Below are 26,085 nucleotides of genomic sequence, written 5' to 3'. Positions count from 1 at the left end.
AATCAGAAAACACATTACCAACAAACATGTGCACACTTAAACCTCATAAACTAAACACAGATAAATTGTTATCTCGTTCGATCTAACACTACTTGAAGCCGTCAATGCAAAGGAAAATACGGGCAGTGTTGACCAACAGGGTGTATGACAAACTCCAAGTCTGGAAAAATGTCGAAACTTCCTCTTCTGCTGAAAGTAGTAATTGATACTACGACGCTGGGCATTATAATGACTTTTGGTCATACGATCATAATTTGTTGTTACGATCAAATAACGATGCTGAATTTGCCCAAAATTTCAAGTAACCATGGTTAATTAACTGTAGTTGACAGTAAGTATAATAACCAATTCAACTAACTAGGCTAATTACTTTTAGCCATATACATCGATATTAACTACAACCTAACCAACTATGAAAAAAACACAAACAACTAATGAAATTTATACACTGCATTGCATACAAGTAAAACATAATCAAATTTAATACAAATGCAAAATAAAATAAATATAAACTAAATCCAGAACAAATGCATAATAAAACAAATATTTCACAAATGCATCCTAAAACATAAACCAAACATAAACTAATATTTCACAAAATATTAAACATAGGCTACTGCTTAAAGAATGTGGTGGCCTCGGGTTAGATGACCTTTTGCCAATGATGGTGGTGGAATTGCTACTTGTTAAAGAAGCTGTTGGCCTCGGGTGGGGGGAGGTTTTACCAACGATGGTTTTGGATATGGGCTCGGGTTGGAGAAGAAAACATTCCTTTTGCTGGTGGATCTACAGACTTGTCAATGCTGTAGGTGGTGCTCGAACGTGGTGGGTTTTGAATGCCTTCAATTGTGTTACCGTGGTCAAGGAAGAAGAAGAAGAAGAAGAAAATAAGGAAGAGGTGGGTTTTTGAATGCCTTCAACTGTGTTACCGTGGTGAAGGAAAAAGAAGAAGCTTCAACTGTGTTACCATGGTGAAGGAAGAAGAAGAAGAAGAAAATAAGGAAGAGATGGGTTTTTGAATGCCTTCAACTGTCTTACTGTGGTGAAGGAAGAAGAAGAAGAAAATAAGGAAGAGATGGGTTTTTGAATGCCTTCAACTGTGTTACCGTGGTGAAGGGAGAAGAAGAAGAAGACAATAAGGAAGAGATGAGTTTTTGAATGTCTTCAACTGTGTTACCAATGGTGAAAGAAAAGAATAAGAAAATAAGCAGATAGAGGAAAAGCAGAAAAAAAAACAAAAAAAAAAAGCACTGCACCTTTGTCAGAACAGTCATTAACTACTTCAAGAATCCCATTTTACCATTTGTTTCTCTGAGTACAAAACAAACACATTTCCCTAAATCCTTTCCAATACAATAGAAAAGGGACCCAAACGCCACCCACTGTTTCCAAAATGCTATTCTAAATAGTGAAACCAACGAGAAATTAATATTTCCAACGCAATGGGTTTAAAGATATTCAACCTACGTGAGCTACCTGTCATTTACCCAAACAAGTATTTTCTTACGCGTATACAATTGCAAATAAAATTAAACAATTAAAATTTCCTCTTCCGCTCACACCTCGTTCACAACCGTTTGAATTTCTACATTTATGCCACTGTAACCTCACCACTTCCCGCAAAAATTCATCACAACTCAAAAGTTTTCAGAAACCATCATTTCCAACCCAAACACGTCCAATGGCGCCTTCCGTCCACTATCTTTATCACCACCACCCCACTCCTCCTTCCAACCCGCCTTCCCAACAAGTCTCCAAAACAAACCCGATCCCATCAGTGCCTCTTCACGATCCAGCCAGACCCATGGTCCTTACGACGGGAACGCCATAACAAAGCCGAAACCACCCCGTTCAAAAACCTCTAAAAACCCTCTCTCAAACGACAACGCGCGGCGCATAATAAAGGCGAAGGCGCAAGACTTGAGCGATCTGAGGCGGAACCATGGGCAAGAGCGATACGCCCATATGGCTAAAGAGGACGCCGGAGCAGATTGTAAGTATTTGGAGGTGATCGAATGGGCTTTGTATGGAGCACGGTGGCGGCGATAAAGGCTTGAGAGAGGAGATTATAAGTGATAACATGAGGGTTGTGATGGGGAGCTTTTGTGGGAAAATTGAGTTTTTTATAGCAATGTTGTGGTGTGAAAAGCAAAGGGTTGAACGGTAGGGATTTGTTTGATTGGATGAAGTTGCAGTTGTGTTTGAATTTTAAGTTTAATATTTTATTATGATTATGTATTAAATTTATGTTATTTTATTATGGTTGAAATAGGTCAGAAGATATGCACACCAAATTTATTGATTAGTGCTTCATTTTTCTTTATGGCAAAGCAATGTTCAATGTTCTCAGTTTGCAATTTATTTTCTTAAATCGGCAGATTGTGTTTTTTTTTTTCTTTTTTCTAAAACAGAAACATTTAAGTATAGTGTAATGAGAGAATACTGCTTTAACAGTTAAGCTATCGCCCCGAGTTGTTGTTTATACACATTGTTTTTGCGCTTATACGGCAAGTGGAAAGATAACGCTGGCTTAACAGACTTTCTTGAGATGCTTGAAGCAGAGGTGAACCAGATGAAATCTGCTTGTGGTACTATGCTTTGTACTTATGCCATATGGGGACGCCATTAGGCGAATGTTGACATTTCATTCTGCCATACAAAAAGGGAATTACACTTTCTCCTGCAATACAATTTTATGCTGTCGTCTTTGCAAAAGAACTCGTTCCATGGAAAGGTGTAGACTTATGAGAGGCAGATGGTGGGTGAACAGGTTGCACCTACTGATTTTACGTTATACAGTAGTCATCTTCACTAGTTAAAGAGTCTTCATGAAGCGCTTTGATGACCCTTAATGAGAGTGAAGCACTCTGGTTTGCTCTGAGGACGTAACTATAGCCAGCTTATTAGTTTTGAGTACAAGAACATGTAATGGATGAGGCCTAAACTTTAACGAGGACATGAGATATCGTGAAATCATTTCCTAGTAACTACACTTGTGCCTTCCTTTTACTTTGTATTACAAGAATGAAGATTATTCTAAGCCCTTTCCTCTCTTTTCTGAAATTGAGAAGTATAAAATGGGCGCTGCCGATGAAGTCTTTCGGTCTTCTCATTCGCATATATGGAAAACTTGTCTTTATGAGGATGCCCAGAAAACATTTCATGAGACCACGCGGCTGAGGCCTACGTAGTGCCGAGAAAACTTATTTGGCAATGGCACAATTCTCACTAAAAAACTGGGAATGTGGAGAAAGCTTTGGGGGATGTTTTGCAGTTATGAAATCCAAAAACATTTGTCTCACCATTTGCTTATATTGTCTTGTTGTAAAAAAAAAAACAAATGTTATTGCCATGAAAGAGGATTGGCCTCTGCTGAAGTCACATCAGGCTCTCAATTCCAAGACTGGACTTCCTTATGCTGTTTCTTGTGATGACATTCTGATTTGTATATAAGATTGACTTAACAGAAAAGGCCAAAGATTTTAATGTCCAGATAAGGAAAATATGCTTTTTGATGGTGAAGCTTTAAGACCTTTGATGATAATTTATTGCAAGAATGGCATGGCAAAGCGGCTGACAGAAGTACGGAAGAGAGGGTAAAATGTACATTCAAGGATACTTCCTTTGTTCAAACATTTTTTAAGCCTATGCATGGGGGATTTCTGGGATCATACAATCTGCGACAACTTTTGCTCCACCAATTTGACTATAACGGTACTAAGAGAAAAGAGTAGACAAAATGTGATGGTAAAAAAGAGGCACTGGGGGCTGATCTTAGTCTGTATCTGCGGATGGTATTTCAGTAAGACAGGCAATTCTGAAATTATTGCTTAGAGCGGCTGGTGGCTCCTCTGCAGTGAATCAACTCATTAGCAACTTGTTAGAGAAGGTGCGATTGTTATTTTAAGTTCATCTGTTGACAATAATAGTCACTTCTTACCCAGTTACTTTCTCTTTTTTTTTTTCATCTATTTATTGTTTGATGATGAAGCCATAACTTAATTAGTGGGTTTGTGCTCCCACTTTTTATGCTCTACATAGGTGATGTATCTAAAGGCACAAATTTTAAGAGATCGTGACAAAACTAGGCCTGCGTTGGAGGATGACGTTATCCGCCTCTTTTGATTTGGTTTGTATATTGGGAAGCAACAAAAGCTCAATAGTCAGATGTCTTCAAGAAGTTGCAGATTCGCTAAACCGGGAAATTGATAATGACATCAATTATCGCTGCCTATGGCCCAATGTGGTACAGCTAAGAGCGTACTTGCTTTATGAAGAGCCAACTGCACAGGGCATGATCGGATGCTGTTGCTATCACATACGTGTGCACGTTGACTATTGCGGTATGACCAAACTGTAAACCATTTGTTCCTTTTTTTTTTTTTTTTTTTTTTTTTTTGTTTCCTATTTGCTGGATCATAGAATTTAGGAGCTAAAGTTTATTTGAAAATCTTCTTAAATATTCACAGCTGATCATGGAATTAGGGATCGTATGCACTTAATGAATTTGGGTTAACGTCACAAGTTTTTACCATCGTAATTATGAAACATTTTATAATCGTCTAATTTACTAACGGTTTCTAATTTGTTTATAGTTGTTTTATGTCAAACCATACTAGTTAGGAATTTTTTAGTTAAGCATATCTTAGCTTAATGTATTCCAGGACTTTTGTGCTCTGTACAATTGCAGGCCCTGTGAAAACAGTCAAATTTGTTTCCAAATCCATGTACCCTAAAAATCAAAAAAACAAAAGTTTGATTTTGCTAGAGTACCTAAAGGGTTTGTCTCTTTGTTTTCTAAACAGTGTTCAGATGACTGAGGTCTTTAGGGCACCCATAAATTGAGACTGGAAATGCTATCAACTACATTTTATAGCGGAATATTCTGCACTAGAGATTTGGAAGAGAGTCTTTTCATGGTTCAGTTAAAGCGCTTTACAAAAATGCTACTGTTTGTGTTAATAATTAGTAATTCCCTATCTTCAAGGCAATATGAGAAGCAAAGAATATCATTAGTAAGAGTTTCCAAGATAAGCATGGACCTTGACATTGTGGCTTAGAATACTTTATTAAGTGCAACTGACTAGAAGCGGTACAAGATGAATCAACCTTTATGTATTTAGATCCTACATGAGAGAAATTTTGCAATGAGCTATACGTATGGTGTTGCAGGTAAATTACATTTCGCAGCCAGTATTTATGACCGTATGCTTTCTTTGGGAGTTCCTGCATCAATTCAGACATACAATACAATGATTAGGTAAGAGCTTTGTGGATAAGAATGACTCAAAGAGATGACAAATATGTGTATGCATTTAGGATCCGAATATGCATTGAAAAATTGGCTAACATCACATGAAACAATAATATTTACATTTTCTTTTCTGGTCATTGGTAAGAAATGAACCCAATATCTCATCTCATTGAAACTTGTAGTCCTTCCAATCAACCATGACCTTTGTTGGGTATTGATAATCAAGCATGAAGTCCAGGTTTACCAGCTTCTAAGTGTTTCTGATGAAACCCAGCACCGTCACAGATCTCTTCTCAACTTACACGCAACACACACAACTCAAATGCAACAGTAAAATATAACCAAGCACACATTCAGCAATATTCCAGCATCAAATCCAACCACAGCTCAAAATAATGGAAAATGCTATATTGATAATGATAAAGAGTTAAGGAAACAATAGGTTGTTTGAATGAAATAGTAAACAAAAACACCAGCTGGTCTTCGAGGGCCAGCACCTCCCAGTCTCAATTCATGAAACAACAAAAACGATATCTTCCTCTGTGGTACCACTACTCCTTTATTCTGACACTAAATCCTAACTAACAGGACACCTCTCTTTGGTGATTTACCCCTTTTGCCCTTGCCTTCCCTTGCCTGTCCTGTGTGAGTACCAGCTGTGTATTTCGGGGCCATCATTACCCTTCCCAAGGAGTGCCACCTTATCCTCAAGGTGGAAAGAAGGAAATTGGTGGCAGATGGTTGTATAGGACTCCCAAGTATTATCACACGTCGGTAGGCCTTTCCATTTGATTAGGACCTCATAGTCTCCATTTATCAGCCTTTGCTTCCGTAAGACCTGCTCAGGTTCCACTTGGAGTACCATATCTTCATCAAGAAAGGAAGGAAGTGGAAGTGAGGTGATTAGTTGACAGGTAACCTTTTTAGTTGGAAGACGTGGAACACGTTGTGGATGCGGGCTGTAGTAGGAAGTTGCAAACGGTAAGCGACCGGACCAACCTTTTCGATCACTTCATACGGTCCATAAAATCAGGGGCTGAGTTTTTCATTGGGTCTTCGAGCCAGTGATTTGAGACGATAAGGTTGGAGCCTTAAGTAAGCTAAGTCACCTGATCGAAATTGAACGTCTCTTCTCTTACCATCCGCATAGGCCTTCATGGCACCTTGAGCTGGAGATAAATTGAGCTTTAATTCATCCAAAATGTGGTTCCGTTCAATCATTTGCTGATCAACTGCCGTTACCACTGAGGCATGTTTGGAATATCTAAGAAGGACTAGGGGGTCCCTGCTGTATAAGGCTCGAAAAGGAGACATGCCTGAGGACCGATTGAAGGTTGTGTTGAACCAGTATTCTGCCCAATTGAGCCACTTAGGCCACTGTTTTGGTTGCTGTCCTGCAAAGCAACGTAGGTATGTCTCGAGACAACGGTTAACCACTTCTGATTGGCCGTCAGATTGAGGGTGATATGCGGTGCTCTTGTGTAGTTTCGTACCTGATTGTTTAAATATCTTGCCCCAAAAAAGGCTCATGAAGAGTTGATCTCGATCTGACACAATCGTTCGTGGGAACCCATGCAGTTCCCACTCTCAATTCATGAAACAACAAAAATGATATCTTCCTCTGTGGTACCACTACTCCTTTATTCTGACACTAAATCCTAACCAACAGGACACCTGTCTTTGGTGATTTACCCCTTTTGCCCTTGCCTTCCCTTGCCTGTCCTGCGTGAGTACCAGCTGTGTATTTTGGGTCCATCAGTTTCGCACACTTGTCATCTCACCATGAAAAGAATGGAGAATAAGAACCATGAGGTTTTTAGTATTTTTAAAGTGGAAGTTGCATTTTCTCTCCCTCCTGTGTTTGTGTCTTGTTGAGTCTATCTGGCTATGTATCTACCGGTTTCTGTTATTTGACTAATAAGATTGATTGCATGTGTGATGGACGAGGGTAAGCATGCCAGAATTCGATCGCAAGAAAAGTTTTAATACTAGTCAATATGATTTGATTTTGCCTCCTATATATGCATTTCTAAACGTGTGCACACACATATATACAATTCTGGTTAGTTATGTTGCTGTTCAAATTGGTTGATTTTGGTGTAGTGTGTATGGACGAGGTCGAAAACTGGATAAAGCTTTAGAGATGTTCAACACAGCTCGAAGCTCGGGTATCTCGCTTGATGAGAAGGCATACATGAATCTGATCAGCTTTTACGGGAAGGCTGGTAAAAATCTATTTTTATCTTTCTTAAAGAAACAAGTGAACCTGTAACATTTTAAAAATCTATATATTTGCCAGATTTTTTTTTTTTTTTTCTTTTTTTTTTTAGAGCATAAATTAAAGCAATGAAGTCCTTCCCTTTATTTCCAAAAGTTAGGTTACCTATTACAACCAAAAGAATGACATACAATATGTATGCATGGTTTATTCTACTTTTACTTAATTCTTGGTGACATGGAGTATGAAATGTAACTATTCCAAACACGTTTTGAGTACTTTTAACAACTTATAAATCAACTGGTAAACATAAAAGTTAGATGTTTTACTTTTCTTTGGGCATCAGATTCTCGAAGTTTTGAGATGTGCTTTCCTCTTTGATTTATCTTAATTGGAAGGCAAGGCTTGAATGGAGATTGCCACAATTTTTTGTTATTTTTCGTTTCGAAGATCTGATAGGATTCTATTTGATCAATTTCTTTTTCTTGTCTTTTGATATGTTAAGATCTCAATTCTCAAAGTGTAAAGCTTTCTTTTGTAACCCTTTTGAGGTCTTTATGGGAAGTATGTCCTTATCTCGGTGGACAACTTATTTATGCTTTTGCATATCTCATTATATTTGATAGAATTTACTTTGTTTTTTAATAAAAAATTCAAAAAATAAAAGCTGATACCTAAAAGATAAGCATATTCAGATACTTAATTGTTTTGTTAGGATAATTAATTAGACTATCCTAAGTTTTAGCTGAAACACAAGCAAATACCACTTGTTCTAGAATTCATTAAAAACCTCTTATGAAGTTTCAAAATCATCATAAACCTCTCTTAGAGTTCATATAGTATCTCCCTGGAAGTTTCATTAAATTTTCTAGAAATGTCACCAAAAAGAACTAATGCAATGGGGTTTGTCTGTGTTTTAGCGAAACCTCAAAGGGATAATTTTTATTATCCCTTTTTAGTATACTAACTACTGAGACAAATATGTAAAATATTTTGAATTGCCTTTATAATGATATCTAACTCATTTTCTTAGATATATAGAAAAATAGTAGTTAGATCAGGTATCATGTTTTTTATTTGCTAGTAATATGCTATAGCTTTATTATTTTATTCATTTTGCAGGTAAAACACTTAGATATATAGAAACATGGTAGTTAGATCAGGTATCATGTTTTATATTTGCTAGTAATATGCTATAACTTTAATATTTTATTCATTTTGCAGGTAAAACGCATGAAGCATCGCTTCTATTCTCTAAAATGCAGGAAGAAGGGATAAACCCTGGGCTGGTATGCATATAATTTGATCGAATACAGTTTGAACACTAACTAATTGATAATTATTGTGTAAACAATTTTCTTTCATACAATAACTTACTCCTATTGGGACCTTAATTGATTGGCAGTATAAACCTGAATGTGACCATGTTATTATGTTCTCTTCTGCTTTGACAATACTATGTTTAGTAGGATCATTCCTACAATTATCTCCTTTTATTTATTGAATCTTTAGTTTGACTAAGATTTCTTTTTGGTCATGCCATGCTATAAAAAGGATCTTTGAACCAAAACAAAACTTTTGTTGGTAATTTCCACATATGGTTTCCAATTACCCTTTTTCCTTGTGTTTTTTAAATTAGTTGAGTTTACAACGTTTACAACAATGCTATACATTATATTTATGTTTCTTGACTGGTTGATTAATATGGTGGTTACACTTGTCTTTACCGAGGAACTGTAGGTTAGCTACAATATTATCATCAATGTTTATGCTGCCGCGGGACTTTATCATGAAGTTGAGAAACTTTTTGAAGCCATGAAGAGAGCTGGCTTCGCACCTGACTCTTTCACATATCTTTCCCTTGTTCGTGCTTATACAGAAAGTTTGAAATACTCTGAAGCAGAGGAAACCATCAGTTCTATGCTGAAGCAAGGCATTCCCCCTTCCTGTTCACATTTTAATCACTTGCTATCTGCTTTCTTGAAAGCAGGTCTGATAGTGGAAGCTAATAGGGTGTACAAGGAACTACTAACAGCTGGTTTAAGTCCTGACCTTGCATGTTATCGGACTATGATGAGAGGCTACGTGGACTATGGATGTGTTGAAGAAGGAATAAACTTTTTTGAACAGGTTAGGGAATCTGCAGAACCAGACAGGTTTATTTTGAGTTCAGCTGTGCATTTGTACAAGTATGCAAACAAAGAACTTGAAGCTAATGGTATTTTGGATTCTATGAAATCTTTGGGGATCTCGTTCCTGAAAAACCTGAAAGTTGGATCAAAGATGAAACCCTCATAATACCTGTTTCGACAAGTATTTAACAAAGTCTAATACTTGATCAGGGAAGACAGGCTAATGACAATAAGTACCAGCTAGTTGTATTACCTCTGGAGACATGGTAGTTGGATAAGACCTACAAAAGTGCTAAGATGTCGTCTGGTGTATGAGGTTGATGGACAAATACTGTATAGTTGCTTTCAAGAAGTGACATGGCAGCGGGATCAGGTCGTTCTGTTAATAACATTCCTTTCTCAAGAGTCGATGAGCATTCTAGCATATGAAAACTCAAACTCAGTGCTGGAAGAAGTCATTGACCTTGAGAAGTTTACATTTATAGAGTGAAAAGGACCTGCTAATTTAAACTGGGATTGCCATCCCGGTCATACTGGTGTATGCATCAGCATCGTTTGTGGCTGATATATGGAAAATAATAATATGGCCTACTGAATTTCAGATTTTTAAATATGGCGTTAGGTTTCAAAGATGGTGGTGGTATTTATCTTTTGGTGCTGCATTGTATTTGCGTGAGAAGCTGTAACTGTAGCTTGATAAAGAAGTTGATCAACAGCTGCGTCTGTGAAATATCTAGCAGTGGTGATTTTAACATGCATTGGAATACAACTCAAGGTACATATATCTAATGTATAATTAATGTGCTCATGATTTTGTAGAACGCAAGCTGCTGTATCCAATGGATTGTTTTGTTTTCTGCTGATTCTACAAAATCTATAGACTGTTTCTGTTAAGGTCATAGAACTTTTTCAATATTTTCCGTGCATTCTTATACGAAAATTTATATGTGAAGGATTATCTGAACAATTCTTGTCCTTGCAATCAAATTTATGGTAACAATCCTTCTAATGCACCTCAAGAAACTGTCTAGACTGACCAAAATGGAATAATAGTCTGAATGGTGGATGTGCATTCATTTGCTCTTTCAATCATTAGTTTATATGCTAGTACAGTTATTCTAGCAAATCAGCACGATAATTTATTCTCAGTGTTTTTACTCCGAATATAGAGTGCCTTAACACTTAAGTTACAATTCTCCATAAATTAGCATTCAAAACCTGTATTTTTCAAGTTGTGTTCAGCCTTTTCTAGACAATGGTGAGTGATGGTAGCATTGGAGGCTTCATGATGAGAGTATATCATTTCTTCTAATATTTGGATCATTCTGAGGAATTAGTTCTTGATTTGTTTATTTTTTACTATTACAGGAGTTCGCCTAGGATAACTGGTGTAATCTGTCCACTGGATCGGAGGACCGCTTGGAAAACCCCATCTGAACACTGCAATGAAGGTTCATGGTGTCGTTGAACTTGCCAGCAGTGAGTCTCTTCCCTGTAAGCATCTGCAACAATGAGAGCCATAACTTGTTTCATAAAAGCATATTTTAGCAGGGGAAACTATCATAGACCTTGTTGAAACTTTAAATCTCATACTTAGACCTTGTTGAAACTTTAAATCTCATCCTTACTCTTTGTTTTCAGAAATTTCTGAAAATACCGGTTGATGATGGAATATTGAAATATAAGGATCTCTCACGGAATCGATGGTAGTATAGTTACCTTGTAGAAGACCATCAAAACTATTATTTGTTTCGATATAAAATCAGTTTGGTTTGGTTTGTTGGATTTCCTGTTGGAATAAGTTGTATTCAATTCCATATGGATTAAGCCTCTTTATGTAAATTTATAAAGGAATGGATAAGTATTGATTGAAGAGTAAAAAGATCAGCCGTATTCTTAAATTTAATATGAAACGATACAATCTGAGAGATTGCAAAAACTTAAAAGGGAAAAAAGTTAAAGGGGCTCGAGGCATGGAGTCCTTTTTGGTGGCTGACTTGAAGAAAAGTTCAACCTTGGTTTGGTGGAAAGCATGATTGAAGGGCTCGTTTATCTTATTGTTATACTTACACAACAAATAATATATAAATCTATTGCAAGTGCTGGCGGCCACTTTGCACTTGCAGAGTTCAAGGCCTTCAGAACAAAATATGGGAGGATAATGTTAGGTGCCTGTTGTGTGAACTGTAAAGAAAAAAGAGACTTCAAGAATTAAGGAAGAAGTGGAGAAAAAATGAAAGAGCCGAAATAAAGAGAATGGGGAAGACAATACAGTTGGAGAAGAAACTGACAAAGAGACAATCTGAAGATTTTTTTAGTTAATGTTAATTTACTAAATTACCTTTCATTGTAGCAGGAAAGTATAATGACCATGAAAAATAAGTAGCATTACACTCATAAATACTTCTCATTAACTTTCTCATACAAACGTTACGTGTCAGCTCACAATTTATCAGTTTACATGGATCCTGTCTGTCTAATAATAGGTTCCGTCTGACCAAGTCAATTACAAACTCCTACATGGGATTAGTGAGAGGGGTTTGTTAGGTTAGTATTATTGATAAAAAATTGAAGGCTATTTAATATTTATTTAATAACAAAACTAGCGGGTGTTCAGTAAAATTAAGTGAAACCTAAAAGTATTTACAGTTAAAAAAAACCTTTAAAAATTTATGATAGTTTTAAACTAACCATTTGTAAAATATATAGAATAATAAAGTCTTCATACAAAGATATATATACAAAGTGATGTCTCATATTATAGTTGGAAGAGTATTTTAACTAAAGTTAAATTCACTTTTTCATCTAGATATGACACATTACTTTGTGTGTGTGTATATATATAAGTTTAGTATTATTCAATTATATATGTTATGATGTGTCAAATCTAGCTCCACTCTCCATCTCTTGATCCACCCACTTTTAGATCTAACCACACTTCATACTAATCTTCATTTTCGTTTGCTAGAAAACAGAGTTGATTTATTTAAATCTTTAATTTAACCTTTATATTACACTTTATTTCAATTTGATTTGATTTTTATTATTTTATTAAAAAAATAAAATAAAAAACTAGAATCAATTTATTAAAGTTTTGTGATACTACTAGCAATTTAAGGTGGTACCAAAATTGTGAACTACATTTTCTCATAGGTGTGTACTTAGAATTTAGAAACAATATCTAATACCAAGGTGGGTCAATGGCGTCGTCTCTCTTCAAAACCCTAATAAGGTCGTCGAATTCGCCATCAACGGCTAGATATCTGAGTTCGACCACCGCTGTCATCAGCAACCATACCGCCAAATGGATGCAGGTAACTTTATCATTAACCGTTAATTGAGTTTTTGGTCTTACGATTTTAACCAATTTTTTTTAAGAGATGTGATAATTGATTATCTTTTTACGTTAATTTAGTGAAATTATTTAAGAATTCGTTGCTTCTGGATGGTACTGGGAAATTGTAGCACTAGGTTTAGATAGAGATTTAGAGTAAATTAGTTTTAGGGTTTGTTTGGGAGTCTTGTTGTAGACAGGGCTTTCAGTGCTTTTGGGTAAAAGTAATTTTTTGCCAAAGCAGTTTGTGGAAAAGCACTTGCAAAGTGTTTATTCAAGAGCTATTTCAGCTGCTTATCTGAAATGTGTTTTGAAAAGGCACTTTCTAGAAATGCACTACATCCCAATGAAGAGTTTCTTAACTGTTTATATAATTGGTGACAGTGTTTAATTCAACGGTTGGATTATATATATATAGAGAATAACATACATCCTAATTGATAATAGTTCACAACATAAATACCTTATTTCCTTGTCAATCAAAAGCATAGACCACCATCCTCTTAGTTTCACTTAGAATAATGAAAGAAGAGACAAATAGTTCCATCATGTGTGAGTGGGAGATATTAGATATGGGTGGGACACCCATGATGGGACCCACCCAATTTGATTATTGCGTTGTGGTAACTGTCAAAGGCGGTTACCACTATCTCTGCACCTGTATAAGAGTTTTTCATTTGATAAAAAACTCTTCCACACAACTTTTACGCAAATATATATTTCTCTCTTCTTTCATTATTCTTATTGGAACCAAGATGACGGTGGTATGTGCTTTTGATTGACAAGGAAAGGAGGTATTTATGCTGTGAATTATTATTGCAGTTCGTTTACACACACACACACACTTAGACACATTAACACACACATTAACACACACACTTAGACACATTAACATACACACACTCTTAGACACATTAACACACACACTTAGACACATTATGACACACACGTAGACACACACACACACACACACTTAGACACATTATCACACACACACACACACACTTAGACACACACACACACACTTAGACACATTATGAAATGTCTTTGTTAATTTTGCGACTAGCATTCCCTTAACTCGAAAAGAGGAAGCCCTAGGCGTTTGCACATGTTTTTTTCTTCCCAATTCTTTTATTTTCTCACTTTCTAAAACTTGAATCAGAATCTCTAGTTGATAAGTTCTTTCTCATGTTTTGGAAGTGTAACTTAAATTCCATTTGATGAGTTTCTTTTTATTTTTTCGTATGTTCAAGTGTGAGACACCTTCAAACATTCCTTTTGGTAAAGAATGTGATATTTGCATTAGATTTACGGAAATATGTTTAGCTAATAGAGACGAAGAGAAATAGCGTCTTTCTTCAATGCTTTAATATGTTATACCATCTTGCTTGTAGTTATTCTGATTTCATTTTGCATGTACTTGTGATGGTGCTGACTGTGCAATCATACATATTCTTCCATCCCCAATTTGTTTCACTTTGTTGCGAACATTGATTAGGCTTCAATGAAATTAATTGTTTGTTGTATTTTGAGTGAAAATAGTTATGGTGGTCAAATTTAGTAATTCAGATGTTGAAGTTGATGAAAAATAAGTTTGTAGTCTTACATCACTTTTATATACTTTCAAGTGCCTACTTAATTGAAATTATAAATTAGCCAGAAATTTTGGATAACATACTATTTTATTTTGGGAAATTGGTAAAAATGATCACATTTGTGGGGCTGTAATGTAAAATGACCACTTCCTCACCCTCTTCTTTATATTTTCTAGTATGTTAGGTTTAGAACCAGAATAACCTCACATCTCTCTTCTATTTTTTCTTCCCTTTCTCCTTCCATTGATATTTTTTTTTCCCTTTTCCACTCATGATAAAACTCTTCCATCTCTCTAAACCCAAAATCTCTTTTCATGTCTGTTTGAATGTACGGCAAGAAAATTTAAGTGTTGGTTACCTTCTAATCTACTGACATCAATGTTCATTGCAAGTTTGCTTTTTTCTTTCACTTTATTTTTTTTTACATTAGATCTACAAAATATAATGTTTATAAAAAATGAATCATGTCTTTAACTAAACCCTCTAATTGACCAGACCAAGACCCAAATTGTTCTTATAATAATTGCCTTATAACTATACCAATTTTTATAAAGCACTAATTGTTGGAAAAAAAAAAATTAAAAATATACCCTGCGCTGTTTTGAACTTTCAGCAGATACTAGGGTTGTACATATTTGACATAATAGGGGTTAAATTAATACCTTCTGTAATACAAAATTTTGCATTTGTTTGAAAACCTTTCTGGTGAACCTCAGACCAGTTTGATGAAGAGAATCCCTCAAACAAATTCAAAGATTTCAATGACTGGAAAAATATCAGTTGACACTTTATTTTTATATCAAATATTAGCAAAGTTTCAATTTTTTTAAAATTTCATGGTAACCTTCAATATTGCATGTCAACACAACATATATTTTTAGTGTTCATAAACTCTGAGGGCTTTGTTCATACTTGATATAATTCGAGGGGGTTTATTATATTGTACCATTTCTCAAATTTTCTAGAAATTTCAATAACAATTTGGGTTTTGTTGTGATCAATGTCATTTAAAGCGTTTTTGATATACTAAAAGTGAAATATAATGATGTGATTCATTTTTTAAATAATCAGGTTAAACATGAACAATATATATTATAAATTTAATGTAAAGTAAAAAAAATGCCCAACTTACAACAGAAAAATATCTCTATCTATATGATATTGTAATGAATATTTAAATTTCTTTATTGTAGATTCAGATAATAATAAGAAGAGAGATTATATTGAGAGGGCTGATGAGTTTTGTTGAAAAGTGGAAAAGGAAGAAAGTTAAGAAGATATAGAAGAGAGTTGTATGGATACTTTTGGTCTAAAGCTAACTCAGTGGTTAATATGGTGAGAGTGAGGAAGTGGTCATTTTGTATTATAGCCCCTCAGACATGTTCAATGTTATCAATTTCTTGTTATTACAATGCATAAGGTAGTGGATTCAATAATGTTACTGCTATTTGTTTTCCCATGGAGATGGTAATTTTTCGTTAACTTTGAGTCAAGAAGAGAATAACACACTTTTTTACTTTCTAGCTTATAGCAATTCCTGAAGTCTATTAAATTTTCAGGAGCTTCTTATCTTTTGTTGTTCTAATGATGTATTATTTTGATGATTCTCTTTGAATTTACAGTAAACCCTTGTGCCATTTTTGTTTTCTTCTCGCCTAAGAATCTTAAGCATCAACATCCTCTCATTTGTGGGAATCCTTGGTGCTATGTTAATTTTTTCCGATCCCAAATATTTTTTTATAGTTATTGTAATAACTTGTCATTTGTGCGGTTTCCTGAATAGGATATTAGCAAAAAATCACCAATGGAGTTGATCAATGAAGTTCCACCAATTAAGGTCGAAGGCAGGATTGTTGCATGTGAAGGAGGTTAGTTTGTTTCAATATTTCCTATTATTGCTTAAATGGGTGATTTAACTTCATTTCTCTAACAAGTAATAGACGTCGTTTCTGTTTGTAGATACCGACCCGGCACTTGGGCATCCAATTGAGTTCATATGCCTTGACCTAAAGGAGCCAGCTGTTTGCAAATATTGTGGTCTACGTTATGTTCAGGATCACCATCACTAGGACTTCTACAATTGCTAGTGTGAGCCATTGTCATGCTTACTGGATACATTCATTATCTAAGTTTCTATGATGGTTTGCTATGGCAAATGCTGGGGAAGATATAAATGTTACCGAGCAATAACTTTGTGATCTTCAACTTGTTTCAAGTCTCCATTTTACTGATTGTACTTGTGTTTAGTGTTTGGCAAAATAAGGACTTGATGCGCTTAATTACCATCAGCAGCATACACAGATTTATGAAATTTTACCTTATTAATCAATTTTTTCTGCTATAGTTGCCAAGTTATTTTTTTCTTGTGTTTTCCACTACTGATTTATATTCAAATATTTCATTTAAGTTGAGGTGACCATTTAGGATCACTGCCAGAATCTGGTTTCAATTGGGGAAGGTTGAAGTCTGATTCATTTATACATTCCTATTCTCATTCCCATCCGCATCCAATCCACGACAGTTACACGAATGTAAGATGGAATTGCTGAACTAGGATTGGTTAAAGTATCTTATCTAGAGTACAAGCATAAAGGAAGAAGAATAAGACGGCAAAATATATTAAGACTTTGATCAAACGGGGGAATGGAAGGAGAATACATCATGTGAATTCCGAGAAACAGAATTTATTGACGACCTATGAGTAACTTCATCAACACTGAAATATAGAAGAATCTAAGGCAAGGGATACCAAAAAACCCCACACAAACGGGGAATAAATGATGATAACAACATGAGTTATTGACGACCTATAAGTAACTTCATCAGTACTGAAATATAGAAGAATCTAAGGTAAGGGATACCAAAACCCCCCACAAACGGGGAATAAATGATGATGATAACATGAGGCTCTTCTCAAAAAATTGATAACATATGCCCAAAACTAAAAGACATGGGCCAACCTAAATTACATAAGAGTTGCTCATCAAATTTTATGTATTCATAAATCGACATACTCATCTACCTTTCCTTTTCAGCCCCTATGCAAAACTGTCGAATAATAATAAGAATGATGCTAAAACCATCTTTAAGAGCTACCTCCAACTGCAGCGGCAAGTTTACTTCTTTGCTGATGCTCCGTTACTTTATAATCTACGACTTCACGGAAAAGGCTTGGATCCAGCACACAATTCTCACTTCCATAGACACTGGCTTGGACACTAGCCATCAGTTTCGCTATTTCCCTTCCAGAAAATCCTTCAGTTTTAGCAGCTGCTTCCATTAAGACATCATCAGTCAATCCTTTAATCTCTATCTTTTGCTGTTCACCTTTGAATAGTTTCTGGAACACGCCAGATTTTCTTGATCCAGCTTGAGCAATATATTTGTCAAGATAGAGCTTTAGCAGCTTGAACCGTTCATCTTGCCCAGGCAAAGGGAACTCCAGGGCTTCGTCAATTCGATCGGCCACTGCTGAATCAAGATCACCAGGGCGGTTAGTGGCAAGTGCAAGGACTATATCCTTGGATTGGTCACCCGTTCGGAAAAGGAGAGCATTAAGTGCACTTCTTTGAGCTTCACTCATGTAAGTTTTGTTCCGCCTGCAAAATATTTGGTCAACAGAATCAACCATCGGTCAGGGTTATTGTACTCCAACCGAAAAAGACTTGCTAATTAACTAATATCAACAATATCAAAAAACTTAATTGTGAAATTCTATTAAAAACTGTCTCACAGAGACATATACATAGCATTCAGTTGGATCATTGTATTTCTGTACGTGGCATTCCTAATGAGTGTATTTATATTTTCCATGGCATTCCAAACTATCTAGCTTCCCCAATGTGTCGAGCCATCTGGCTCATGCTCCTAAAAATCATTTAATTATTTATACAGTAATATGCAAAGTTTTTACTTGTTTTGCGATGGAATTTCCTTACACAATATAATCAAATGGTAAGTATCACTTACTCGCACAAAAAAGCATCTGCTTCATCAATGAACAACAATAAACCCCGGTTAGACTTCTTAGCCCAATCAAACAGTTGGTGTATCTTGGTAACAGCCTGTGGCCCCAGTGGAGCAACATCTCCACCTGTCATCAATGCATAATCTAGCCCCTGCACGTATGGTTTAAAAATAAATCAATCAATGAAAACAATTATAGAAGAAAGAAAAAAGAATTAATAGTTTGGCACTATTACTCAAAGTTTCCTTAAATTATCAGATGACAGCATATGAAAGCAAAAACAGAGAAGAGTTGTCCTGACAATTCATAAACTTCTCCTAGTTGAATTAGACCTCGTTTCACAATTGTCCAAGGTTAAACCACCATTTAAAGTTTGAAATAATGATAAAATGTGTATATATCAAACTTCTACAAGCAACCTAAGCGTCAAGGTCAAATCCAGAATTGCAAAGCAGAATTTTGAAGCTACTCTGACGAGTGGAACAGAAAAATGAAAGCAACAAAATATTTACTGGTAAATCACATATCCGTCTTACTTTGTCAAAAAGATGTGAACTTGCCCAGAAAGGGGGGAAGAAAGAGGAGAATAACCAAACATACAAGCCTCTAAACAGAAATTTTCTGACAATAACAGAGCATAATGATGAAAGATCTTACAGATTTACGAGCCAGCTCTCTAGCAGCCATTGTTTTCCCTGTTCCTGGAGGGCCGTAGAAGAGCATGTTCCGAAATGGTGCATTGTGTGTTTTTGTATTGGCAGTTGCTCCAGCCAGCTGTTCAACTCTTTTCTTAAGAGATGGGTGTAGAATCACATCACCAAATCCGTTTCCATTTTTCGAAGCCGGCTCTTTGTTACTACCACGTAAAGAGTTTACGGCACGTGAAAACAAGCCTGACCAAGGATATTTTCCCCTGGAGGACTCCCTGATTAGAGATGGTTGTCCCAATATTCTATCCACATATCCCCAAATCACCCTTGCACCTTCTCTGCATTGGAGAAAAAATAAAGTAATAAGCCAATGAAACTTTAAATGCCATAGTTCACAAGGCTTGGTAATTAGTGGCTGCAGAGCAACAAACATGAATTCTACAAACTCACATTGGGTACAATAGACATGAATTCTACAAGCCCAAAACCAATCTCAAGATTGCAAAACAACAAAAAATTGTCTAAATGCGTGAAAAACCGTTCATCCAGTGAAAATGAATATTAAGAGTTAATAATGATAGGCATTACACCATAGTCACACACACAGCCCATACTTCCACTCTTGTACAGTTTCACTCCCAAAGCAAAGACTAGCTTTCCTAAAAAGACATCATCTGATGAGAACAAGGTGTCTCCAGAACTACAGAGATAGGTGGATTTCTATGATAGCTAGATAAAACAGTAACCAGGAAGATTGTTTGAACAGAACTACAGAGATTGGTGACATTCTTTAAAAGATGGCAATTTTTTCCACACACAACCCTTCTAACATCAAGGGGTGTACACCATGAACCATCTATTAGTCAAACAAACTAAAAGATTCAAAATACCAAAATAATTCCTTAGAATCAACAGGTAAAACCCACACATACATGTGAAGTATTCAGATGAGAATCCTCAAGTAGAAACTTAATGGTTACCTTGTTGTGTATACTCCTGCTGCCAGAGCAGTCACTCCCCCAACCGCAACAACAAGTTTATTTTGGTCAGTTAATATAGCTCGCAAACCCCCTACACAAAACAGATCCATATTAGCCGCACCTTCTAAAGCAACAAATTAAACAAGTAGCATCAGATTAACACTATAACAGGATGGTATGGCCAACATGTTGTCACTAAGGTAAAACTTTGGAATGTGGCATGTCACAAAGGTAAAACTTTGGAATGTGGCATGTCACAAAGGTAAAATTAAACAAGTATATTTGATTTCTAATGAAAACACTAGAAGATATTTTAAAGTTACAAAAGGTAATATTTACTAAACAATCAATTGCATAAGCTTTCTTGAGATAAAGAGTATGCAATTGAATTTATACCCCCAATATGGTCAAAGGTGGTATTTATGGCAGCAACCCATTTCTCTCTTTCTGCATTTGCACGATCTACTAGCATTCTCCTGTTAACCTCTTCAGTTAGCTTTGCTTCTTGGGCTCTCCCTTCTGCTTCTGCCATAGCTTTCACCCTGATTGTTTCACGTTCTATCTCAGCCTTTTCCCTTTCTGTCTGCCGCCTTTGTGCTTGAATCTGTTCTTCTGTAGCTCTCCTAGCTTGCTCCTGCCTAATTGATGACTCTTCTTGCATTTTTACAAGCTCTTGGTTTCTTGTTCTATGGTATTCATTTTCTGCCTGCAAGTAGATGTACCTGATTAATAATTCTCCATAATACAACTACTATGTGAATCTCAATATATTCATGTACATGCCTGCATCCTCTTCCTTGCCAGTTCGTCCTCATAACGGGCCATCTGGGATTTTGTTTGTGCCTGCTGCTGAGCTAGCTTTTTTTGTTCATCATATATCACCCTTTGTCTATCCTGCCAGAAAATAGTTAATGATTTCAGGAAACAAATATGTGCCCATAAAAGCAGTTTCACAGGCCACATAGCTTAGAAAAGCAAGTATATATGTATCATAAATTCCTCATTCAAAAATCTGGTAATCGACACTGATAAAGGAGGTCACAGCCTTTGCATTTTTATTCTTTATTTATTTTCTCTTTTTTACTATCTTATCTTAAAAGCTGATAAAAAAGCTCATCTTGCTTAGTTTAAACTAACTCCGATTTCCTATCAAAGCACAAGTCACTTAACTTGAGTGAAGGCAAAAACAGGGTTAAAATAACCAGCCAAAGAGGAATTTAATTTGGCAAGTTGGAACAGATACCGGGTGGAACCATCAAGGATATTTTTCAGGCAGATATGACTAGATTAGATGAGATTCAATTCACAAGCACAGGCACAGGCATGAGAACACTCGGCCAACTCCGTAAAATATTCAACTTTCACAATACTGCCAAATTGCTATCACAGCTGCAGAGTTTAAATATATTGAACTTCGATCACAGGCTGTAAAACTACAGCACTCGGAGCAGCCTGTCATTTTTCTCTCTCTAAATCCTTAACAAAGAAATAATCACCACTTTAAATTCAAATTCTATTCTAATTATCTTTCTTTCCAAAAGGGCTGAAACTACTAATTCTCCAGATAATCCTCAGTAACTCAAATAACAAGGACAAGACTAGGTCTCATAATTTCTACTCACTGAAGTATCAAAAGACACAAATTGAATATTGCCATATTTTATTTGAATTGCACATTTATTCTGGATTTATATTCATGTTCTTTAGTTTTTCATTTTGATATGCATTTTAAGGGTTAACCTCATCTTTTTCTCCTGGTTAGATGTATGTATTTTCTTTCTTATTATTTGCATTGCATGTCTGTTTCTAGATTCACTTGCAAGAAAAATGAGAGATTAGGTGCCTTTAAAGGGTGAGTTTGGAAAACTAATTACAATTGCCAACAAATCTCAGAACCAGTAAATTCTTGACTAATCAAGCTGAAATAGAATCACATTAACAATGGGAAAGACGGAATAGTTTCCTACTGTTTCAGCTTGAGCTTGCATTGCTTTATATTCTGCAGCCTTTGCAGCTATTTCTGCTTGTCTTGTCTCCTCTTGCTTCAAAATAATCTTAAATGCCTACACAAAAAACACATAACGTCAACATTTTGTAGTTCCAACATTTTTTCCAAGAAAAATATAATGCTCCATGAACCAACTAGCGTATAAGCAAATGCATCATTGAAATTTCCATTATACAAAAATCCCTAAAGAAAAAAAAAAAAAAATTCAATGCAGAACTAAAATAAAAATATAAAATTACCATTTTTATTCCATTTCAAAACATTCATTTTCCTATATCACAGCATAATAACATTTCTAAAACTAATTAGTACCCAAAAACACGAATATATGGTATCGGGCTAGTACCATACTCCTCCCAATCCAAAAAAAAAAAAAAAACCAGCAATAAATAAAACAAACAAACAAACAAACCAAACACATTTCAAGAACCGTCCAAATTTCAGACCTCTTTACTATTAGGAGATTTGTTGATCTTCCTCAAGGCCTCGGCACCTCTCTCCAACGCCTCAGGATCGAACCCGGCCGAGCTCGTCCTGGGATTATCATTCCTCACTTTCGGAGGCGGAGGCGGAGGCTCATCCCCAGCCGTCGACGGCTGCGGTGGAGGTGCATTGGGCGGCGGTGGAGACTGCCCAGATTGAGTAGTGAGAAATGAGAAGGGAGAGTAGTTGGAAGGGCCATCAGAAAAAGCGGTGGTAGAAGTGGCTGCCGCGAGGGCTGAGATTAGACCTATTGCATGTGTTTTAGACATGATTCGTGGTGGATTGAAGAGCTAAATTTTAGGGCTTATTGGGGAAATTTTGGGTTTAAGAGAAAGAAAAAAGTGAGGTTCTCCATAGAAAAAAAGAAGGTGTTTCAGGGTTTTTGTAGGGTTTGTGTTTTGTGTGCTAGGTTTTATGGCGGTTTTCTTTTATGTGGAGGGTTTGAACCGGTTTGAGACGGTTCGGGAGCGAACCGGTTAGCCTGCTGAACAAGTGAAGGAGAATTAATTATTTAAAACATCTATTTAAGGATACATTATATTTAAGTTATATTTTTAATTTAAAGAGACAAATTGCTTAAAATTTACTACATATTATTATTTAAATAATCATATTTACTCATTATATTTGAGTCTATTTCATATTTTACTCATTATTTAAAATTTACTACATATTATTATTATTTAAAGAGACAAATTGTTTAAATTATTTAAAAATATAATTATTTTGTTATATATGTTTAAATTATTTACTGTTTTATTATCTAATTCATTATATTTGAGTCTATTTCATATATCCATTACATAATCATTTGGTCTCAAGCGTACTCAAGGTTTTCGAAAAATTATTAAAAACCAGACATGGCAAACGGATAGCCGGGCGGGTACAGGTCGGGTAATCACGGGTGTGGGTGGACGGGTAAAAAATTTTGGACATGAAGAGAAATACACTATGCAAGTATGGGTCGACCCGTGGGTCGCCCCCAAATTTTACTATTTTTGACTTATCCTTTTTCGTCTTCTTCTTCTTCACATAATCCAATATTTTCCTCACCAACTGAAAATCCCAATCTTAGAAATTATCTCCTCCACTATTAACTCTTCAAAGTTCAAACAACCATGACGATAACCATAACCATGTTCAAGATCAAGAATCTATCACCATCCCTTTACTTTGCGGCCAAAGATCCTCCATTAATTCTAGCTCTCAAGTCGCCATCGTCGGCTCTTATGTCTGCCCCATTGAAAGTCTTGATTATGAGTAAAGTTTCAATCTTTACACCGCTTCAATCTTTGATTCTTAGGCTTATTGGGCTCTTCAATAATAAGGGCTCCATTTGGTACAACATTTTTACCGTATTCTATTCGACTATCTTATCAAAATATATGTTTGTTTCAATATTCAAAATTTTCTTCAAAATATAATACCATTCTATTTAACTAAAAAATTTAGATCATTTTTAACTCCTTAAGTTTATTAATTTAATTAAACACCTTCAACAATAAAAGTCTATAAATTGATAAAAACACTTCCACTCACTCACATTTGTCAGATTCTAGCTACCATTATCGAAAGATGGTCAGAATCTACCATAATAGTATAGTACTGGTTGGATATGGCTGATAGTGCACTGATCTAACATTTTTAGACCAAATCTACCATGGGTTTGGCCAAAAAAGGCCAGATCTATGGCCGTCAGATCTAGCCACATCTGGCCGTCGTTTGGTTGTCAATACAGTCATATCTGTGACCGTAGATATAGCCTTTTCTGACCAGATTCATGGTGGATCTAGTCAGAAAATGTCAAATCGGCTTACTACTAGCCATATCCAGTCGATAGTGTGCCATTACGTTAGATTTTAGCCACCTTCCGGTCGTGATGGCCAGCTATCGGCAATACGTGAGTGGATGGGGGTGTTTTTATCAATTTATAAACTTTTATTATTGAGGGTGTTTCGTTAAATGAACAAACTTAAAGGGTTAAAAAAATTTAAATATTTTCAGAAAATACTATTAAAAAATGTACAAAAAACTTCCCAGACTACTACTCATCTCAACTTTTTCTAAAAGACTATCCTAAAAAGTGCCAAAATAATGAATCAAACGACCTCTTGTTGTTGAGAATATTGCAGGGATCAAGTTTGTGGTTACTTCTAATATGATGTTAGCCTCCAAATGCGTGCTATAAAGAACTAGTTTTTGTTTAGCGCCTCTTTTTTTTTGGTGAGATGTATTTGTTTATTGAGTAACACTAGCCTTACAAAGAGACATACAAAGAGTAAACAATTTTGCTAACTCTTGACACTAGATTGTTATGGTCAAAGTTCAATGAGTGATTCAAATTGAATTACAATATGATTATTTTTTTAATTATGTCACATTATTGTCATTAATTAGAGGATAGATTTGTGAAAATAGTATAACATAATCATTTGAAATTTATTAAAATCAAGGAAAGATAATGATAATTATTAAGTAGGTTATTATTTTATAATTATATAAATTATTAATTTTTATTTCTATTAAAAAGGGGTACAAGTTATTGCATGGAATCTTTTATTAGCAGAGGGAATCGACGTCTCTTAAGTAATTAGGTAAATGGATGAAAGATAGAAAGGTAAGTACAAATGAAATGACTAGGGTGTTCAAAATCGGTTAACCAATTTTATGAACTGAACCAGTTTTTTTATTCAGGAATTTTCCTAAACCGAAATCGAACATGTTAAAGGAAAAACTAGTTAGTAAAAATTGGTTAATTGATTTTGAACTAGTTTTAATTTAATATTTAATATTTAATATATTTTTTAATTCAATAATTTTATAATAAACTGGATTTTTTTTATTTTAATTAATATTTTTATAATAAATCGATTAGTAAAACTTGTTTCCATATTCTCCCAAATCAATAACCGAACTAAAAATTCGATTTTTAATTTTCTTTGGACTGAAATTGAACTGATTTTTCGGATAACCAAAAATTCAGTTCAGTTCAATTCAATTTCTGCATTTTTTCAACACCCCTATAAATGACAGTGAGACTAGGTTATAGAATTAAAATTCACAATTAATAGTGATTTGTGTGGTATATTATATGGACTAAATTAGGGGAAATGGGGAGGACAAAAAGATCAAATTAATAAAGACAGGTAGAATTCCAAGGATAAGGAGAGAATCTAGGGAAGACTTTTCTATAGGAAAAATTGGTTTTTTTTTTTTTTTTTAATAAAATTTGAGGGTAGACCTGGGCCTACCTCAAATGGGCTGTGTTGGCCTTGCTGACATGCACCTTCGTCATTATCTACGTTAAAGAGAAGTCTAATTTTTCAAGCAATAAATAAAATTAAATTGAAAGAGAGGTTAAATTGCAGAGGTTTGGTCCGTTTGGAGAAGAGAGAGAGAGAGAGGCAAAGACTCAACACTCACTTCGCCTAAAGAAAGAGAAAGAGATTGAGATCTAAGTGAGA

General features: G+C 35.3%; 2 protein-coding genes and 1 pseudogene across 3 annotated transcripts; 2 read left to right on the top strand and 1 right to left on the bottom strand.

Annotated features, from left to right (window-relative positions):
• Positions 1 to 664: 664 nt before the first annotated feature.
• On the top strand, positions 665 to 11,382 carry LOC116120429 (annotated as a pseudogene).
• A 1,382-nt stretch (positions 11,383 to 12,764) lies between these two features.
• On the top strand, positions 12,765 to 16,886 carry LOC116120425 (NADH dehydrogenase [ubiquinone] iron-sulfur protein 6, mitochondrial-like). 2 transcript variants are annotated; one of them, XM_031406377.1, is made up of 4 exons: positions 12,765 to 12,918; positions 16,317 to 16,401; positions 16,493 to 16,638; positions 16,758 to 16,886. In XM_031406377.1, the coding sequence occupies exons 1-3, from the start codon at positions 12,805 to 12,807 to the stop codon at positions 16,600 to 16,602; spliced, it is 309 nt and encodes a 102-aa protein (XP_031262237.1). In that variant the 5' UTR covers positions 12,765 to 12,804; the 3' UTR covers positions 16,603 to 16,638; positions 16,758 to 16,886. The 2 variants fall into 2 exon arrangements, with proteins under 2 accessions (XP_031262237.1, XP_031262236.1); XM_031406376.1 differs by having other exon boundaries at positions 16,493 to 16,886.
• A 376-nt stretch (positions 16,887 to 17,262) lies between these two features.
• LOC116120424 (ATPase family AAA domain-containing protein 3-B-like) lies at positions 17,263 to 23,004 on the bottom strand. Its single transcript, XM_031406375.1, has 8 exons — positions 22,585 to 23,004; positions 22,098 to 22,193; positions 20,914 to 21,024; positions 20,527 to 20,836; positions 20,131 to 20,221; positions 19,158 to 19,488; positions 18,503 to 18,651; positions 17,263 to 18,132 (listed from the first exon to the last, which is right to left on the bottom strand). The coding sequence occupies exons 1-8, from the start codon at positions 22,888 to 22,890 to the stop codon at positions 17,619 to 17,621; spliced, it is 1,908 nt and encodes a 635-aa protein (XP_031262235.1). The 5' UTR covers positions 22,891 to 23,004; the 3' UTR covers positions 17,263 to 17,618.
• Positions 23,005 to 26,085: the final 3,081 nt, after the last annotated feature.

This window comes from Pistacia vera, unplaced genomic scaffold (genome assembly GCF_008641045.1).
Source record: "Pistacia vera cultivar Batoury unplaced genomic scaffold, PisVer_v2 Contig932, whole genome shotgun sequence".
NCBI lineage: Eukaryota > Viridiplantae > Streptophyta > Magnoliopsida > Sapindales > Anacardiaceae > Pistacia > Pistacia vera.
Note: the sequence above shows the minus strand (reverse complement) of the source record. Positions and strands in the feature narration are given on the sequence as shown.

What these genes read in the sequence shown, in the direction of transcription:
- LOC116120425 (XM_031406377.1), top strand. Translation starts at nt 12,805, where the DNA reads ATGGCGTCGTCTCTCTTCAAAACCCTAATAAGGTCGTCGAATTCGCCA. An exon ending in ATACCGCCAAATGGATGCAG is followed by an intron (nt 12,919 to 16,316) that starts GTAACTTTATCA and finishes TTTCCTGAATAG; the next exon opens with GATATTAGCAAAAAATCACC. An exon ending in GATTGTTGCATGTGAAGGAG is followed by an intron (nt 16,402 to 16,492) that starts GTTAGTTTGTTT and finishes TTCTGTTTGTAG; the next exon opens with ATACCGACCCGGCACTTGGG.
- LOC116120424 (XM_031406375.1), bottom strand. Translation starts at nt 22,890, where the DNA reads ATGTCTAAAACACATGCAATAGGTCTAATCTCAGCCCTCGCGGCAGCC. An exon ending in TGGCAAGGAAGAGGATGCAG is followed by an intron (nt 20,837 to 20,913) that starts GCATGTACATGA and finishes ATCTACTTGCAG; the next exon opens with GCAGAAAATGAATACCATAG. An exon ending in GCAGATGCTTTTTTGTGCGA is followed by an intron (nt 18,133 to 18,502) that starts GTAAGTGATACT and finishes AATATTTTGCAG; the next exon opens with GCGGAACAAAACTTACATGA.